This window comes from Ceratotherium simum, chromosome 22, assembly GCF_057802395.1.
Source record: "Ceratotherium simum simum isolate JZ-2026a chromosome 22, ASM5780239v1, whole genome shotgun sequence".
NCBI lineage: Eukaryota > Metazoa > Chordata > Mammalia > Perissodactyla > Rhinocerotidae > Ceratotherium > Ceratotherium simum.
Window position 1 is genome coordinate 6,101,773 of NC_141921.1, and position 17,229 is coordinate 6,119,001.

A 17,229-nucleotide genomic window follows, 5' to 3' on the forward strand; every position below is an offset into this window, starting at 1 on the left:
TCTACTCTGGGTGGGGCTCCTAACCATGGCCTGGCAGCACTGTCATAAGCAGCCACGACAGGCATCCCAAGGACGCCGTTCCTGGTGATAGAGGTGACAGTCTGCAACTGCAGAGCAGAGTGATGGTCATCCGTGGGGACACTCTGGCTCCCTCACACCTGACATTCTTTGCCTCGAGGGAGAGAAAGGGGCAGAACTTCAGCTCACGGGGAATCTGGAAGTGTACTTGACCCATTTTTCGCTTGGGAACGCAACCTTCATGGTGGAAAGCGGTCAGACCGTGAGCTCTCTGGGGGCTGCAGCTGCGGCTCCTGCAGCTTTTGCTTTCGATTCAGTTCAAGCTTGTTATTTGTGAGTCCCAGTCAAGCACTGTCCCAGGGCCCAGGGGCCTGGGAAGGAAGGACCTTCAGAGGGCAGTTGGGGATGCAAGGCAGCAGTGTCCCGCCAGGCCCACGCCTGTGGCTGTGCCGCCCCTCCCACCCCTCCTCCTGCACTCTGAGCCCAGCACTCCCTTGCCACCTCCCCCCACAGAACCTAAAGTGGAACCAAAGAGGTTTGGTCTGTGTAGCTCCAGAGGGCACGGCTGGCCCCATGTGGGAATGCTCTTCCCTAGGGGCAGATTTCATTCTGGCACCAGGAAGGACTTTCTAATAAGCATAGCTAGCCCACAATGGAGGGGCTGACTCAGGAGGTAGTGAGTTCTCTGTCTTCTGAGGTATGCAAGCAGCAGCAGTAGAGGAATTTCTGCTCTTGGGAGGGGATGCTGGGACCAGATGACCCAGACTTTAGTCAAGTGGGAGTCTGGGCATCCTGCCTCAGGTCTTAGGAGTTGGCTTGAGGGTGGGGATGTGACAGAGCCATCTGGAAAGCATAATTTGATGCTAACGTGGCACTTGCTGTCAGCTGCTGGGCCAGTCGTCTGCTTAGGGGAAAGAAGGCCATGACGCTTGGAGGGGCTGAGGGGACCGCCATGGACCACAGATGCCTCCTTCTGGCTGCCTGTCGGGTGGACTCCCCGCAGCTGCATCCGGGGGCCCTCCCTGACCAGGTCAGCTGAGGCCAAAGCCCAGGGACTTGGCCGTGGGGCTCAGCCCCTTCCTGTCTCTAATATCCCAGTGCCAGGATGTTGTGACCATGGATGTTGTCATGCTAGTAGACCAGGGTTCAAATCTGCCTACGCACTGTATGACTTGAGCAAGTTGCTCGCATACCTCCAGTGACTGGGAGTTTACTGCTTCTCAAGGTGGTCCCTTCCAGGGCAGGACGGCTCTGTTTACTAGAGAGTTGTTCCTGGGGTTGAGCTGAGATCTGCTTCCCTAAGGCTTCCCCATCACCCCCAGCGTTCCCCAGGTCTGCTCCCAGCTCCACAGCCCCAGCCCTCTCAGCTGCTTCCCCAGGCACACGTCTCTGTCACCTGCCACCTACCCCAGCTGCCCTCTGTGAGATACACACCTCCCTCCCCTGTCCCTGTCCCAGAGGGTCTCAACATTAGTGCAGGTCCCTGGCCTCCTCAACAAGTTCCCGAGGCTTCTGGCCCCACAGCTGAGGGCCCACCAGCCCTTCGGCAGCCCGGTTCCCCAGGTGACTCACCAAGCGGGCAGCAAACAAACCCCAAAGTCCCCTTCCCACGTGTGGCCACTGCGGCTCAGCTTCCCCTCCCACTCCAGAGTTTGTGTTTGCTGAGCTGTTGACGCCAAGTATGGCCCATGTGTCCATGTTCAGTGTCATCACGTCAGGATTGGCCTGTGGTCCAGCCTGCGGGGGTGCTGAGTCCCAGCGGCCTCCTCCAGCACGTTAGCTGCTCCTTCCAGCTTCCTGTCCTCTACAAACCCAAGCCACATGCTGTCAGTGGCCTTGGCCGAGCCGTTGATAGAAATGACCAGAAAGGAGAGGGCTGAGAGCAGAGCCCTGAGGTCCATCTCCAGAGACCCTCTCAGCTCCTCCTCACTCAGAAGAGGGCACTGCCTGCAATAGTCGCTCCCAAAAGGTCCCATCTGTTCCCAAGAGTTTTGGTGACAACCGCCTGAATGTCACACAGACACACAGTGCCCGGGGCAGTCCCCTAAACCTGGCCAGGGGACCAAAGCTGGTCCAGGTGACTTGTTCTTGGGGAACCCACAGTGGGTACTCGTGGACGTCAGAGCTCACAAGACATCCCTTTAACAATCCCATCTGGAATTCCACCTCACACACAGCAGCAAAGCTGCACTCAGACAAGGCCAGGCCCTGGGCTCTGAGGACCTGGAACTGAGCCAGATTCAGCCCCTCTCTGGAGGAGCTCACAGTCTGCTGGAGCAGGCGGTCACAGGCCAGACGATGCCATCACAGAGCGAATGCTAATAATTGGAATTTACTGGGTACTTATTCTGTACCAGGCTCTATTGTAGACTAGATTAACCCTCACTATAGACCATCGTTATCCCCATTTTATCCTCCAGGGGAAAGTGAGGCACACAGAGGCCCAGGAACGTGCCCCAGGGCTCCCAGCTAGCGATGGATGCATACAGGAGCTACGGGAGCTGCCTAGCCTGCCCGGAGGCTCAGGGAGCCCTTCTGAGTGAGGGCTTTTTCAAAACCTCACCCACGGACCGGCCCCGTGGCTTAGCGGTTAAGTGCGCGCGCTCCGCTATTGGTGGCCCGGGTTCGGATCCAGGGCGCGCACCAACACACTGCTTGTCAGGCCATGTTGAGGCTACGACGTCCCACATACAGCAACTAGAAGGATGTGCAGCTATGACCTACAACTATCAGAGGCGATGCCCCTGTGGAGACCTGAGAGATGAGTAGGAGCAGAAAGAGAAGACTGGAGAGGACAGCAGGGAGGGCAGGGCCAAGGGGACTGGGTTCCTTCGGTTTTCACTGCTCCCTTGGGCCCTTGTTCCTGCCAGCACACCCTGTGCCAAAGCTGGGTTGGGCCCGGGGATTCAGGGGTGAGCAGGTGGGCAGAGTGCCCTGTAACAAGCCAGGAAGCACAGGGAGCCCTAGGGAGGTGGGCGAGATGGCCGGTCAAGGAAGGCTTCCGGGAGGAAGTGACATCTAAGCTGACCTTGGAAAGGACAAGTGGAAATTTGTCAGGTGTGAGAGGTAGGGGGATAAGAGTTCCAGGCTGAAGGAACAGCCAGTGCACAGGTGGTTCAAGGAGCAGCAGGGAGAGCAGGGTGGCTGGAGCCGTGCAGGTGAGGAGGACGGGAGTGCCAAGGCCATGACAAGTATGGACAGTTCCTGAGGGTGACCGGGAGCCGCCAAGGACTTCAAGCGGGGACGGGCCCCCTGCCGTCTGAGAAGCCTGTCCGCCTGCACAGTGCGGTGCACAGGCAGCAGCGGGTGCCTCCCAGCGTTAGATGGGGTCGCGATCCCCCGCTCAGGTCAGGGGTTGGTGTGAGAATCAGCTGAGGGTCAGAAGGCGGCCTTTTTCTCCTCCATGAGGAGCCTGGCAGCTGCGGCCTCCCTTCCCCCGCCCCCGCGAGGGGAGCAATTTCCAGATTGAAGCGCACCGGGACCTGGATCCCAGCCAACTCCCCAGTCGCTGAAATCTCTTGAACCACAATCCCTGGGCTCTGAGTGGTGGCCAGATGGCTTGGGAGGGAGTCCCAGACCGCTGGGCTTCCTGAGACTCTTCCCGAGGGCCCTTGAGGATTTGGGGGCGCCCAGGAGCACCCAGCCATGCTAGGAGTTGGGATGGCAAGGTTACCTATTTTCCCTTCACCATAAATCAGAGCCGGAGGGGACATTTGAGGTCATCCTCATGGAATCTCCCACTCAATCTGGAAGCCTTGATCTAGCATCCTAACAGGTAGCCATCCAGGCTGCACTTGGATGCCTCCAAAGATGGGGAAGCTCACCACCGCAAATCTGAAGGCTGTAGCCACAGGGCAATTCACGAACTCTGCGAGTTGAACTAAAGAGGCATTACGTGGACTGAATCACATTACAGTTGTGGTCAGCCAAAACCAGAAGACCTTTTTCTCCTACAGGGGTTAAACCAGGTCTGTACCATGGAGAGGCACTGTGGGTGAGGGGGAAACCCTGCGGGGCTCTGAATCAGAAACCCCTGTTCCCGTCTTGACGCTACAACTGACCAGCTGGGAGGCTTGGCCGATGTCCCCACCTGCTGAGCTTCATCTTCCGTATCTGTAACTCCACCGTGCAGTCCAGTAACGTCGTCACTAGTCATGTGACTGAAGGTGACTGTTGAACCCTCGAAAGGTGGCCACTGCAACTCAGGAATGGAACATTTTTTAAAAATTTTAAAAATTTTAAAACGTGAAGCAGTTTTTATGAACATTTTTATACTGATTACACGTTGAAATAATATTTCGGATATACTAGGTTAAATGAAGTATTATTAAAATTAATTTCACCAAAAATGGATTTCACCTGTTTATTTTCACTTTTTTTACCGCGACTACTAGAGAATTTAGAGTGACAAGTGTGGCCCACATTAGAGCTCTATACAACAGCGCCGACTGAGAACGTTAGGGATCAAATGAGGTGGGCGGTCAGGTGTTTGGGGACAATTAAGTTCCAGACAGGTTATGGTTTCCCTGACTGCTGGGTACTCGAGGGGTTGTGTTTTCCATCACACAAGCAAGACATGTTCATTCTAGAAATGAGTGTGTGGAAAAACATTAAAAACAAAACAAAAATTACCCATAACCCCATCACCCCAAGACAGCTACCGTTAAACTTTCTAGAGTTTCTTCTGCGCATGTCCGTCTGACCTAACACTCCCCACTACCACCCTCGCCAGGCTTGTCAGTTCTCAGAGAGGTCACTCGAACAGTTGGCCCGAAAGTCTGGACCTGGAGGAGCCTCCACCAGCCAAATGGCAGGACCTCGAACCTGCCTTCTTGTGACCGTGAGCTCCGGGAGTGGCTGTTGTCTCTGTGGAATCAAGGCCCTCTGCAGACTTAGCCCCCATCCTTCTTGGCCTCTGCCCTCACCTGTGGTTGCCCTGGCACTGCCAGCCCGAGCCTGGGGGGGTCTGCCCTGTCGGTTATTGCCAGCAGTCCCGGCCCCACCTGCTCCCCTCTCGCTGCTCACCTCTTCAGCCAGGAAGAAAGCCCTCTCTGTTTGGGGGGAGGGTGGGAGGTTCCAGAGTGGAACTGCTTGGGTCGCAGGTGGTGGAATTTTTTCCATTTTATCCATCAGCCCTCTCCCTCCCAGAGCCCCTGGGGCAGGGGCCCCTTCTTGCTGTATCTAGAATCTGCGCTCCCTCCCTTCCCACATCTGGGTCTGCCCTTGAGCTGGAACCACCCCGTGTTAGACCTCTTCTTCCTCAGGGTGGCCTTCTGAGGGGCCCTTTGCCCCTGTCTGATGTGATTTTCATCTATACCCCTCTCCTGCATGATCCTTCAAGCACGTCTGTGTGTGTCTGGACCGCAAACCTGCGGAGAGGTCTCTTCCCAGGAGCTCCAGGGCTCCCTGCAGAGCCACAACTATCGTGTACCTTGCTTCTTCACTTAACGTTCAATAGGAACATCTTTCCAGGGACACTGTCACTTCTAACTCTGTTGCATGGATGTGCTGTAACTTTTAATCTACTCTGCATTGATGATTTCTTAAATTGGTCCCAGGTTTTTGCTCTTACAAAAAAGATCCCCTCGTTTATTTTGGTGTTCTCAAATCTTAGTTCTCCCTTCTCAAACATCCAGCAAATTCTGCTGGATGAGTTGTGCTGGACCCCACTCTCCCCTGTGTCCCCCTTGGCCTGGCACTCATGGCCACCCTCACTCCTGAGCTCAGTCTGTCTTTTCTGCCCCAAGAGTCACTGTGCCTCAAATATGCCCTGAGCTCTGGCCATGTTAAACAGCAGTGTCCCCACACTTTCCAGCCTCTCAGCCTCCCTGTTGAGAGTCCGCTCAGAGTCCGCTGTCCCACTGCCTGGCACACCTGCCGCATTTCCAAATTCTCCTCAGCCTCCAAGAACCAACTCAAATGCCCGCTCCTCCAGGAAGCCCTTCTTGACTCTCCTAGCTGCAAGCGCTCTCTCCCCCCTCTGAATAAAGATAGCACGTCCTTGTCCCCTCCCATATGGACTGATGTGTCCACCTTTTGCACTGGTTACTTGAGTCCACTTGTGTCCCGAGTGTCCATGTCTATCTCCTTCACATCCTCCACCCCCCGCCAGACCAGGAGCTACTCGAGGTTGGGGACTGATTCTGATTTCTTTCTGTGGGCACAGGGCATGGTACAGAGTGGGCATGCCCTAAAGGTTTGAATAAGTTGAGGCCTAAGTTCTGGTCCAGGTAGCCACTGGTGTTCTGTGTGACCTCAGGCAGGTCCTCCTCTCGGGCCATGGCTTCCCTGTGGCCTGAAGTAGTTGGACTTGGCCATGGGGAAGTCTGTGGTGGTCAGAGGACCGTTGGGCCCCAGGCTGATGTGCTGACCCTGGCCTGGGGATAATCTCTCTCGTGGACAGTGATTGCAGGGCACCCGCATTTCCCCTGGCCACACAATATCATTACGAGCCCTTCAGGATTTATGTCTGAGACCCACCCTAAGCCTGTCACCAACATACGGCGTCCTGGCAGACAAGGATGAATGGAGATTGTAAACACTGACTCATTCATTCATTCATTTATTCACTCCTTCATTCAGCAAACTACTACCAACCTGCACCCCAGCAGGGCCCTGTGCCTGGCTCTGTGGACCCAGGCCCAGCCCTGGAGGCACTTCCAGTAACCAGCAACTCAGTGAGGTGGCGCTGGGACAGAGGGCAGCACGGGGGTTGTGGGAGCCCAGAGAAGGGGCCTTCACCCTGCCTGGTGGTCAGGGAAGGCTTCCTGGAGGAGGAGACCCTTAAACTGTGTCTTAACAGCAGAGTGAGCCTTCGCTACAGCGAGCAGGCAAGAGCGGGTGCTGATGGGCAGCCGTTACAGCCTGGGGTCGGGAGGGAGGAGAGGCTCGCCCTGTGTTCAGTCCTGATGCTGGATGCTGCCTGTCTGTAGCCTAACGATAAGAGGAATGTGGATGGGGAAGGATTATCTGCTCTTGTTTACATGATTAAAACCAGACAAATACTTCCTTTATCTGAAAGAATGAAAGAGCTTTGGAGAAAAATCCTTTTGGCAGCAACGCACAAGCATTTCCTTAACTAATCTCTCTTTGTTCTCCTCCGACCCCGCCCCCTACCCCATGAGAAGAGTAGCTCCAGGCTGACCTGCAGTGGTGGTCAGAGAGCCCAGGTCAGGGCAGGCAGAGGTGGGGAGGACCCAAGAGGAGAGAGAGAACCACAGTCCCACGGAGGGGAGTCTGGGCCCAGGGACTAATCCAAGACAGCCACAGGGTGGCACCTGTCAGGGACAATCCAACCATGGCCCCATTTTATAGATGGGGATCCTGGGGCCCAAAGATTGGGGAGTGACTTGCTTGCCTGAGGTCACATAGCCAATGGGCAGAGCTAGGACTAGGACCCAGGTCACCAACCCCCAGCCCAGGGCTCTACCCCACTCACTCACTCATTAGTTCGTTCCACAAGCCTGCAGAAACCACCTGCTTGGTGGCAGCACCAAGAGTTCACGCTGGGCACTGGGGACCCACAGAGAAGTCAGAACTGTCCCTCTTCTCACGTGTCCTCAGTCTGATGAGAGAGACAGGTAAACAGACTGTGACAACCAGGGTCATGACAGAGGAGGCCGGGGCTGTGGGAGCCCCAGAAGGGGCTCCTAACTCTGGGGGAGAGGCCGGTAGTCCACGCAGATTTCACCAAGGAGGTGACACTGAGCTTGGTCTTCTCTAGTGGATAGGAGTCAGGACGCCAAACGGGAAACAGCACATGGAAAGGCCTAGAGGTGTGAAAGGCTTGGCTGGTGACCCTGGGCATAGGGGAGAGAGCAGAGCAGAAAGAGAGGCTAGAAGAAGCTGCAAGGACTGGATTATTGGGGGGACCCCCACGCCTGTACATTCCCTGCAGCACTGTGAGGGTGCTGGGCAGAGCCAGGAGGGGGGAGGGTGGGTACGCCTGAGTGCCTGGCCAGGGCCTGCCCCCACAGACCCTGACCCACATTGTTCTCCCAGCTTGATGTCTGGCCTCGCCTCCCTGGATGCCAAGACCTCCAGCCGCCTGGGCATCCTCACCGTGGCGTACTACCTGTGGACCACCTTCGTGGCAGTCGTCGTGGGCATCATCATGGTCTCCATCATCCACCCGGGTGGCGCGGCCCAGAAGGAGATTACAGAGCAGAGTGGGAAGCCCATCATGAGCTCAGCCGACGCCCTGCTGGACCTCATCCGGTAACCCTCGCCACTGACGCCCAGGCTCCACGGACCAGCCCCACACGTCTACCAGAGGCAGGATAGGGCATGGGGGCGGGTGCTCAGGGTCTGCTCTTGATTATTCGTGGTAACAAGGGGGCAGCCACAGAGGCCCCGCAAACAGCGTCTCAGCTCCCTCGGCCCCTGGGCCTCCCGCTGGGTCCACACCCGCTGTCTGCCTCCGCCAGGCTGGGAGCCCATGGCAGGCGGGCAGGGTCTGCTCCTCGGGCGCCCAGCGCGAGCACTCAGTCTGGCCCGGGGCAGGCGTCAGTGAGCGACAGTCCCTGACTGGACCTGCGGAAGGCCAGCAGTCACTGGTTCCCCCACTGCCTTTCTTCATTGGTCCCCTTTTTACAGATGAGGAATGAGGCTCAAAGAGAGGATGTGACTCGGCTTGTGGAGCCAGGATTCAACCCGGGCCTGTCTGACTCCACGGGCAGCGCTTCTCGCCCTGTGGCCCCCCTGCCAGAGCCACGCGGGCTCTGCTAACCATGTTTCAGGGACTGAGCCCTCTGCCCAGGAAAGCGCTGCAGACCCAGCGATCCGCCCACATCTGACTCCGTTTCCCGAGACTCCCTCCAGGCCACCCGTCTCCTCTGTCACTCATTCACCCTCCCAGCAATGCGTAAGGGCACTGCAGCCTGGCCCTAGTCCTGGAGGAGAGAGAGGATCAACAGAGACAACATGGGGGCGGGGTTGCGATGGGGGAGGCAGGGGCTGTGGGTGGGGGCGAAGAGCAGGGTCAGAGGAGGCAAAGCTGCCACAGTTAAAGGATGGAAGGAGTGGGGGGGCAGGGGTTCCCGGGAGGGCCTTCCTGGTGAAGGGAACAGCTGTGCAAAGGCCCTGAGCTGAGAGAGAGCAGTGTGGGGAGAAATTACAGCCCACCAGCGTGACTGGGGCATGAGGTGTGGGGGAGTGGACAGTCGTTGCTGGAGAAGTGACTTGGGGCTGGACCGTGAAGGGCATTGTGAACCAGGCTGAACATTGTGTTTTATCCTAAAGGCCACAGGAAATGGTTATAAACATAGGAGGGGCATGATTAATTCAGAAGGCTCACTCTGGCTGCCAGAGTGCTGGTGGGTTGGGGGGGTGGGGGTGGGAGGGGAAGACAGAGGCAGGGGCTGGGCCAGGGTGGTGGCCGAGGGCCTGGGGGCAGAGGGCACGCTGCAGGGCTGCTCAGGAGGTGGAATCAGCAGGAGATGGGCAAGGTGGAGGGGTGGGTGGAGGAGATGGTGGTGCTGATTGTGATGGCACGAAGGTTTCTGGCCTGAGCCCCCAAGCGGAGGGGCTGAGGCCACTGAGCCAGAGGACGGTGCTGGAGCAGGTGCAGGCTTCCCGGGGGAGACGTCAGCTGATGGTTGGCTAGTGGATGTGAATCTTGTGGGAAAGTCTGAGCTGGAGATCAGCAGGGAGGGACGTCAGGTCGTCCCTAATGGTGGAGGGGTCTCCTGGGACAGTGTGTGAGGAGAGCGGGGCCAGGCCAGAGGGAAGCACCACATTGGAAATGGCTTACTGGGCTCAATGGGTTACCCCGTTAAACTTGCTCTGTGGACTCCTTCTAGTTCCTCCCATTTTCTGGCCAACTTCAGATATAAGAAGTTTAGTCCGGTCTAATACTAAAACTCCAGACAGCTCCAATTTTTTTTGTGTGTGTGTGAGGAAGATCAGCCCTGAGCTAACATCCTTGTTAATCCTCCTCTTTTTGCTGAGGAAGACCGGCTCTGAGCTAACATCTATTGTCAATCCTCCTCCTCCTTTTTCTCCCCAAAGCCCCAGTAAATAGTTGTATGTCATAGTTGCACATCCTTCTAGTGGCTGTATGTGTGCCGCGGCCTCAGCATGGCCGGAGAAGCCGTGCGTCGGTGCGCGCCCGGGATCCTAACCCGGGCCGCCAGCAGCGGAGCGTGCACACCCAACCGCTAAGCCTCGGGGCTGGCCCCAGACAGCTCCAATTTAACACGAATCCTGCCCTAGTCTTTTGCATCTGAGTCAGACTCAGAAACCTGCAGTGGGAAGAAGATGGGACTGAGTTTTCCCTCTCCGGCTCCACCTACGCCCCTGTCGCTAGCACTGGGGCTGGAGCAGTGGAGAGAGCGGGGAGTGGGCTGGGAAGGTCCTCCCTCCCTGGTGGTGGAGTGAGCCGGGGTTGTATTTCCTCAGGGATGCTGTTGTGGGTTCTTTGGAGCCCCTCCTATCCCTGAGTCTCTCACCTGTTACTCTCTTGACTTAGGCAATCCCTGCTCCATCTAGCTGCTTACAACACCCTCCTCAGGCCTGACATCTGGTCAACTCTTCTGCTGGAGTCACCTCACCCCTCTGGGTGGCCCTTGTAGGCAGGGTCCCTTCTGCAAGGTCCACATCTGGCCCATGGGAAACATACAGATCCTTGCTGGAAGTACAGGCCTTTGCCGGGGTCTTTGGGCATGAGTCAGGCACCAGCTCCTACGCTCTTCAAATCCTAGGGGACCCAGCCGAGGGCTCTGAGTAGTTCTCTTGGATTAGAGTTGAGGAGAAACACTCCTCTCCTCCCCTGTGGGGACAAGTGCCCAGCACACAGTCTCTCTTCTCTCTCAAGAAACTCTCACCCTCTGTATCGGTTACTTATTGCTGTGTAACAAACCACCCTAAGACTTAGTGGCTTAAAACTACATCCGTGAATCAACAGATCAGCTGGGATGTTCTGCTGATTTGAACTGGGCTCAGCTGAGCTCACTCATGTGCCTACAGGTAGCTGGTGCTCAACTGGGGAACAGGATGATCTTGGCTGAGCTAATTCAGCTGTGCTACTTGTGGTCTGATCCTCCAGCAGGCTAGCCTGGAGTTATTTCATGGTGGTGACAGGATTCCAAGAGAGAGCTAGCCTGGGCATGTTCTTGTGATGAAGGTAGAGGAGCAAGAGAGGAAATAGAAACATGCAAGTGTTTTTTCAAGTCTCTGCTTTTATCAAGTCAGCTAACATCCTATTGGCGGAAGCAAGTCGTGTGGCCAAGCCTAGACCCAGGGTGGGAGGGGACAACAGTGTTACAAGGCAAAGGGCATCCATTAACTGGGACCATCGACGCTATCAATCTACCGCTCCCTCCATTTTCCAGGTTCTCTTTTATCCTTTGAGATGTGTGATAAACTGAGGATCACAAGAATGCTTGCAATTCTGTTCCTGTTGTATGGTTCTCACCCACGGGGGCTAGAGCCAGAAAGAGGGGTCCAGGCAGGGTCTGTTGCATCTGCACTTACTCGCCTGGTGATGTTGTCCTTACCGTGGTGGTGAATACTTCCTGCACGCTGACTCTCCCGAATTTTGTTTCCAGCCTGGAAACCTCTCACCTGCGCTCCAGATTCTTACGTTCGGTTGTCTAAAGGCATCTTAAAAGTGACATGTCCGAAGCTAAACTCTTGATTTCCCCCACAAATCTGTCCTTTCCTCAGTCCTGCCCGTCTTGGTTCCACGTCTCTCATTCTCTCATCTCCTGCATCCAGTTTGTCAGCAAATTCTGTCAGCTCTGCCTTCCAAAAAATATCCCAAACTTTGTCCCTTCTGTCCCCCTCTGTCACTCCCACCATCGCCCAGACCAGCATCACCTCTCACTTGAGTGTCCACCGTGGTCACCCTGCTTTCTCTCTGCTTCTCTGCAGTCTGTTCTCCCACAGCAGCCAGAGGGAGCCTTTTAAAAACCTGCTCACAGTCGATCACATGTCGACAAAATCCGCAGTATTCGCTGTGGCCTGCAGGCCCTTCCTGACCCGCCCACCACATGCACATCGGCCTCTGACCTCCGCTTCGACTAGCCCTCCCCTCGCTCCAGGCACGCTGGCCTCCATGCCATTTCTCCAAATGTCCTTAGAGTCCCGTCTTGGTGCCCTGTCCTCATCGCTGCCTCCGTCTGGATGGCCCTTCCTGCAGGACGCATGTGGCTCCTTCCCGCTCTCCATTCACACCTCTGCTCTGTGTCCTCTCTTCAGAGGGGCCCCCAGCCTCTGTCACTCTCTCTCCTCAGAGCCTTTATTACTACATGACATTATCATGTCCCTGTCTTTATTTCTTGTCATGGCTCCCCCGCCAGAATAAACTATGCTCCAGGAGGGCTGGATCTTTAAAAATCTGTTCCCTGCCATCTCCTGGAGCCTAGAACAGCACCTGGCACAGAGGAGAGGCTCAGTGTTTGCGAATGCAGACGTGGGACAGGGGGTTGGCAGTGGAGTTGGGGTCTGAAGCCATGAGAGGAGGTGGATGGGCACAGGCAGAAAGTGCGAGTGTGCGGCACGGAGGCCAGGGAGCCTTGGCCACAGCCGCACTGGAGGCTGCGCAGAGCACAGAGCAGGAGCAAGCTGAGGGCCAGGAGAGAACCAGTAGGGCAGATGTCCTGGAAGCCAAGGGAAGAGGAATTTCGAGACACTTCCTTTCTAAGATCCATTGTTTCTCAGATTTGATGACTATGATTCATCATTTCTTGGATTCTGTGATTCAAAACAGCCTTTGCTCGTGGTTAAAGGAGTCGGTGCTCGGGGAGCCCCGCCCTCCCCACCGCGGCCTCCCCTGCTGAGGGGCTGAGGGCTCTGGATCAGACACACGTGTCAGAGTCAGATGTTCCAGGAGCCGTTCCTGCTCTCGGTTGCTTTTCACGTGGTGAAAATTGATCCTTCTGGTTTGAGGTTCTTCCCCACCGCTCTCAACCCCGAGGCACGTGTTTTGCAAAGCTAGGTGGTTGGACCTCTCTGTCACCATTCCTTGGTCAGGGAGCAGGCTGCAGACAGAGATCACATGCCTCCTGGTACAGGGAGCCAGAACACTGGAGACATGAGGTCTCGTCACAGCTCCGCCAATAAGTCACTATGTGGCCCTGGGCAGCCAGCCCCCCTCTCCAGGCCTCAGTTTCCCCAGTGGTTTTCTAGATCCCTTCTAGCTCAGTGGTTCTGAAACACAAAGGCCTACACCAAGTGAGGAGCCTGCAGGGCATGAGCAGAAGCTTCTGGAGGGGGTTCTGGGAGATGAGGTTGGGAGGACAGTGCAGAGCCCAGCCTTGAAGACCAGGAATCCAGCCTGGGGCGTTGGCTGCTGTGCTTTAGGGACAGGAAGCCGGTGAGTTTGGGAAGGGTGGACTGGGGCAGGGCGGAGCGGACAGGATGTGACTGGAGGCAGGGGATGCCCCGGGCAGGGGTGCAGTCACTTCGTTCCATTCAGCCCACCTTTGTTAAGTGCTTGGTCTGGGCAAAGACACTGTGCTGGGCCCTGGGGGGGAGGGGCAAATACAAGACCCCGCATCAGGCTGCCCACCGTCTTAGGACAGAAGAGAAGAGTGCCTTGGACAGCCCCTCTCTAGACCCCTTCTCGCTCTGAGGTTCTGAGAGGCTGTGCAGAAAATGAGGATAGCAGGGGTAAGGGGACCAGGGGCCCCCTCACAGTCGCTCTGGCCCGGAGTGGTGCCCTCCAAGTGCTGATAACTGAACCAGAACAAGGACGACAGGGCAGGGCCCTGGGCACTGGGGCAGGTGTGACAAATGAAAAGTGAGGAAGATGTGGGGCCACCTGGACAGAGAAAGAAGGCCCACAGCTCACCTCAGGGGTGGGAAGATAGGCATCCAGATCTCAAAGATGGTTCCAGAGGAACACAACAGGCCGCGTCCCTGGGCAACTCGCCAAGACATGAATTCATTTCCCAGGGCTCCTAGCGGGGCCTCCAGAACATGACGTCTGCTCCCAGGCCAGCCGCACAGAAAAAAGCCCAAGCGAGCGGAACACGAATCAGAGCTGGGCCCCTCCTTTTTTTCCAATCGTATTAAAACACCAGAGAGATTAAGTAATGACTTGGCTCTATTTATAGCTCCCACTTACCCTCTCGGGGATTGGATGACACTCTCGGGGGCTGTGCTTGGAAAGGAACAATTCCCACCTTTGGGATCTGGGTTGGGGACATGAGATCAGGGTTAGTTTGGGACGTCACGGTGGGCACAAAGAATAGTAAGTGAGGCGAGGAGCTGGTGACCGGTGGCCTCGCCCCAGAGATGTGCAGGGAGGCCCAGGGCAGAGTGCGTGCCCACTTGAGTGGCATGGCCATTAATGTCTCCCAGTCACGTTATGCCTGCATTTTGTGTAAATGCCACCAGGAGCACAGGCCTCATGGGGCAAATAGGAAGACTTCCTGTGGGTGCTCAAAGCCAAAAGAAATTGTTGTAGATTTTCCCGTTTAATAATCAAAAGTATAATTCTGTATTAAAATCTGCATGATAAGTTCATTGATTATTAGTACGAGCCTGTGTATTTGTCAGGAATTGCTTTTGGCGACTAGTTAAGAGAGACCTGAAGCAGCAGAGGCTTAAGTAAAGTAAAAGCTTGCATTTTCTCCCAAATAGGCAGTCCAGAGGTGGGCCACTCATGGTCATTAGGATCCTCTACTCCCTCTACCGTGCTTAGCACTTGGCTTTTATCATCAGTGTGTCTCATGGTTCAAGAAAGTTGCTGAAGCTCTTGCTATTACGTCCATGTTCCAGTCAGAAAGAAGACAGTTGGAGGAAAGGATTAAAGGGTCCTGGCTGAGTTGGGCACCTTTTCAAGAGTTTTCCAGGAAGCGGCTCCCACTTACATCTCATTGGCCACCCCTTTGGCAAAAGAGGCGGGAAACAGGGATTGATGACAGGGCCTGTTGGTCCCCATAATATCCCAGGGCTTCTGTTAGTAAGGAAGGAGAGAATGAGGATGTTCTGCATTCAAATAGCCATCCTTGCCACAGCATACATTTTAAATTATTCTAATTTTAAATGAAGTTGTAAAGAAACATACATACTAGGTGTAAGTTCCATTCAGTTTCTTAGGACCTGAGGAAGATTTGCCCTGGGCTAACATCTATTGCCAATCTTCCTCTTTTTGCTTAAGGAAGATTCTCCCTGAGCTAACATTTGTGCCCATCTTCCTCTGTTTTGTGTATGGGTCACCGCCACAGCATGGCTGCAGACGAGTGGTGTAGGTCTGTGCCCTGGAACCGAACCCGGGCCACCGAAGCAGAGTGAGCCAAACTTAACCACTAGGCCACAGGGACGGCCCCTCTTAGGACCTTTTGAATGTTCTTAGTTTCTGCTCAGGCTAAAGCAGCCTTCTCTCTAAGTTTCATTAGAAAACTACCTCGTAAGTCACTCAAGCCTCCTGGAGCTGTGCCCAGGAGAGATTTTCAAGCTATTAGCCATTGGTACAGCGTGGGCCTCCTCCTCTCTGGTCTTGAGCACCCAGGGCCGGTGGAGTGTTGCATTCTGGCGGGCTGCACGCCCGCACGCCCCCAGCACTAACCCTGGCTTTGGGGCTATGGGCCTGGGTGATGTCAAAAGCCCTTGCAGGCAGCTACTGTTCTGGTAGCAGAAATCTGCTTATAACTCGTTGAAAAAAAGCCTCATTTGAGCTTCTAGCTCAGCTCCTGACTCCTGCTTCTTCTCTCTCTTGTGACAAAGCTGAAATTAGTGGGAAAAGCTGTGACCGTTCTTTCCCAGTTTTCTGCCCCGTTGGCTCATTCTAAGCCTCTTCCTCCTGCTGTACACTTACACTGGACCTGTATTTTAGCAGCAATGAAAAAATTATAGTTTCTGCTTTCCAACAGTGGTTACTGGGGTGTAAAGTTGAGAAATAATGTGCACTCATGTTCACGTATGTAACTCCATGTGTGTGTGAGCTGAGTCTTGAAAGAAAAGAGATTTGCCAAGAACGAGAGTAGGTGGGAAAGACGATCCAGGTAGAGGAGGCACATGGCGTGTTCAAGGAAGTGTCAGCACGGGAACAAACAAAATCTTTGTTAGCATCTCTGATTTAGAACAGATTCCTAGAAGCGGATCCTAAACACAAAGATATAATGCCTAAGACCCTTGATATGAATTGCAAATTGCTTTACAGAAAGTTGCTGCCAGAACCACGTGAGGGTGCCCCTGTCACCAGACCTCCTCAGCCTTGTGTATTGTCATTCAAAAAATTCTTTACTGGGGCTGGCCCCGTGTCGTAGCAGTTAGGTGTGCGCACTCCGCGGCCCGGGCACGCACCGATGCACCGCTTCTCCTTCCATGCTGTGGCGGCGTCCTATATAATGTGGAGGAAGATGGGCACAGATGTTAGCCCAGGGCCAGTCTTCCTCAGCAAAAAGAGGAGGATTGGCATGAAAGTTAGCTCAGGGCTGATCTTCCTCACACACACAAAAAATTCTTTATCAGTTTGATAGGTGAAAATGCCTTTAATTTATTGATGAAGCTGAGCATTTTTTTAAAAGCTTTTTTGGTGACTTAACGTTTCTTCTTTGACGAAGTGAAGTGCCTGGTCATGACTTTCAATCACTTTTTGTTGGAGTGTTAATGTTTTTGTGGTCCGTTTATTTATGCAGCAGATATTTACCAAGTGCCTCTTATGTGCCAGGCACTCAGGACTCAGCAGAGAACAAAGCGGAGGCCTGTGCCTTCCAGGGAGCTGATGTTCTGGTGAGGGAGACAGACAGTGAACTTGGAAGCAAGGACAAGATGTGTAAAAGCTCTTCAGAAATTTAGGATGATAGCACTTTGTCATATGGCTTCCCCAGTTTTTCATTTGCTTTATAATTTTATTTGTATTTTAATCTGTCTTAGAAAGCTTCTTAATTTTTTTAGCTTTTTATTTTGGCATAATTTTAGTTGTACAGAAAATTTGTAAAGATGATCCAGAGAGTTCCCATAGTCCCCTCACCCAGCCTTCTCTGGTGTTAGCAGCTTACATAACCGTGGCATGTTGGTCAAAACCAAGAAATTAAATTAGTACAACACTATTAACTAAATGACAGGCCTTGTTTGGAGTTCACCAGTTTTTCCACTAATGTCCTTTTTTTCTGTCCCAGAATCCGATCCAGGACACTAGGTTGCACTTAGGAAATTCTTAATTTTAACGTAGTAAAATCTATTGATTTTTTATTGTTCATTTTGTTCTTAGAGAGTCCTTCCATACCCTGAGATCTGATAAGATATTAACCTACACTTACT

The 17,229-nt window shown here is 54.3% G+C and overlaps 1 protein-coding gene across 3 annotated transcripts in view; it reads left to right on the forward strand.

Annotated features, from left to right (window-relative positions):
• Window positions 1-17,229, forward strand: part of SLC1A7 (solute carrier family 1 member 7) — a 46,987-nt gene that overhangs the window by 17,292 nt on the left and 12,466 nt on the right. For 2 of the 3 annotated variants that reach the window (XM_004438570.3, XM_087445782.1), the window contains exon 3: window positions 8,020-8,235. In XM_004438570.3, coding sequence (XP_004438627.1) covers window positions 8,020-8,235 — 216 coding nt within the window. Of the gene's footprint in view, window positions 1-8,019; window positions 8,236-14,742; window positions 14,789-17,229 lie in introns of those variants that run through there. The other variant, XM_014793836.2, reaches the window with a different exon arrangement.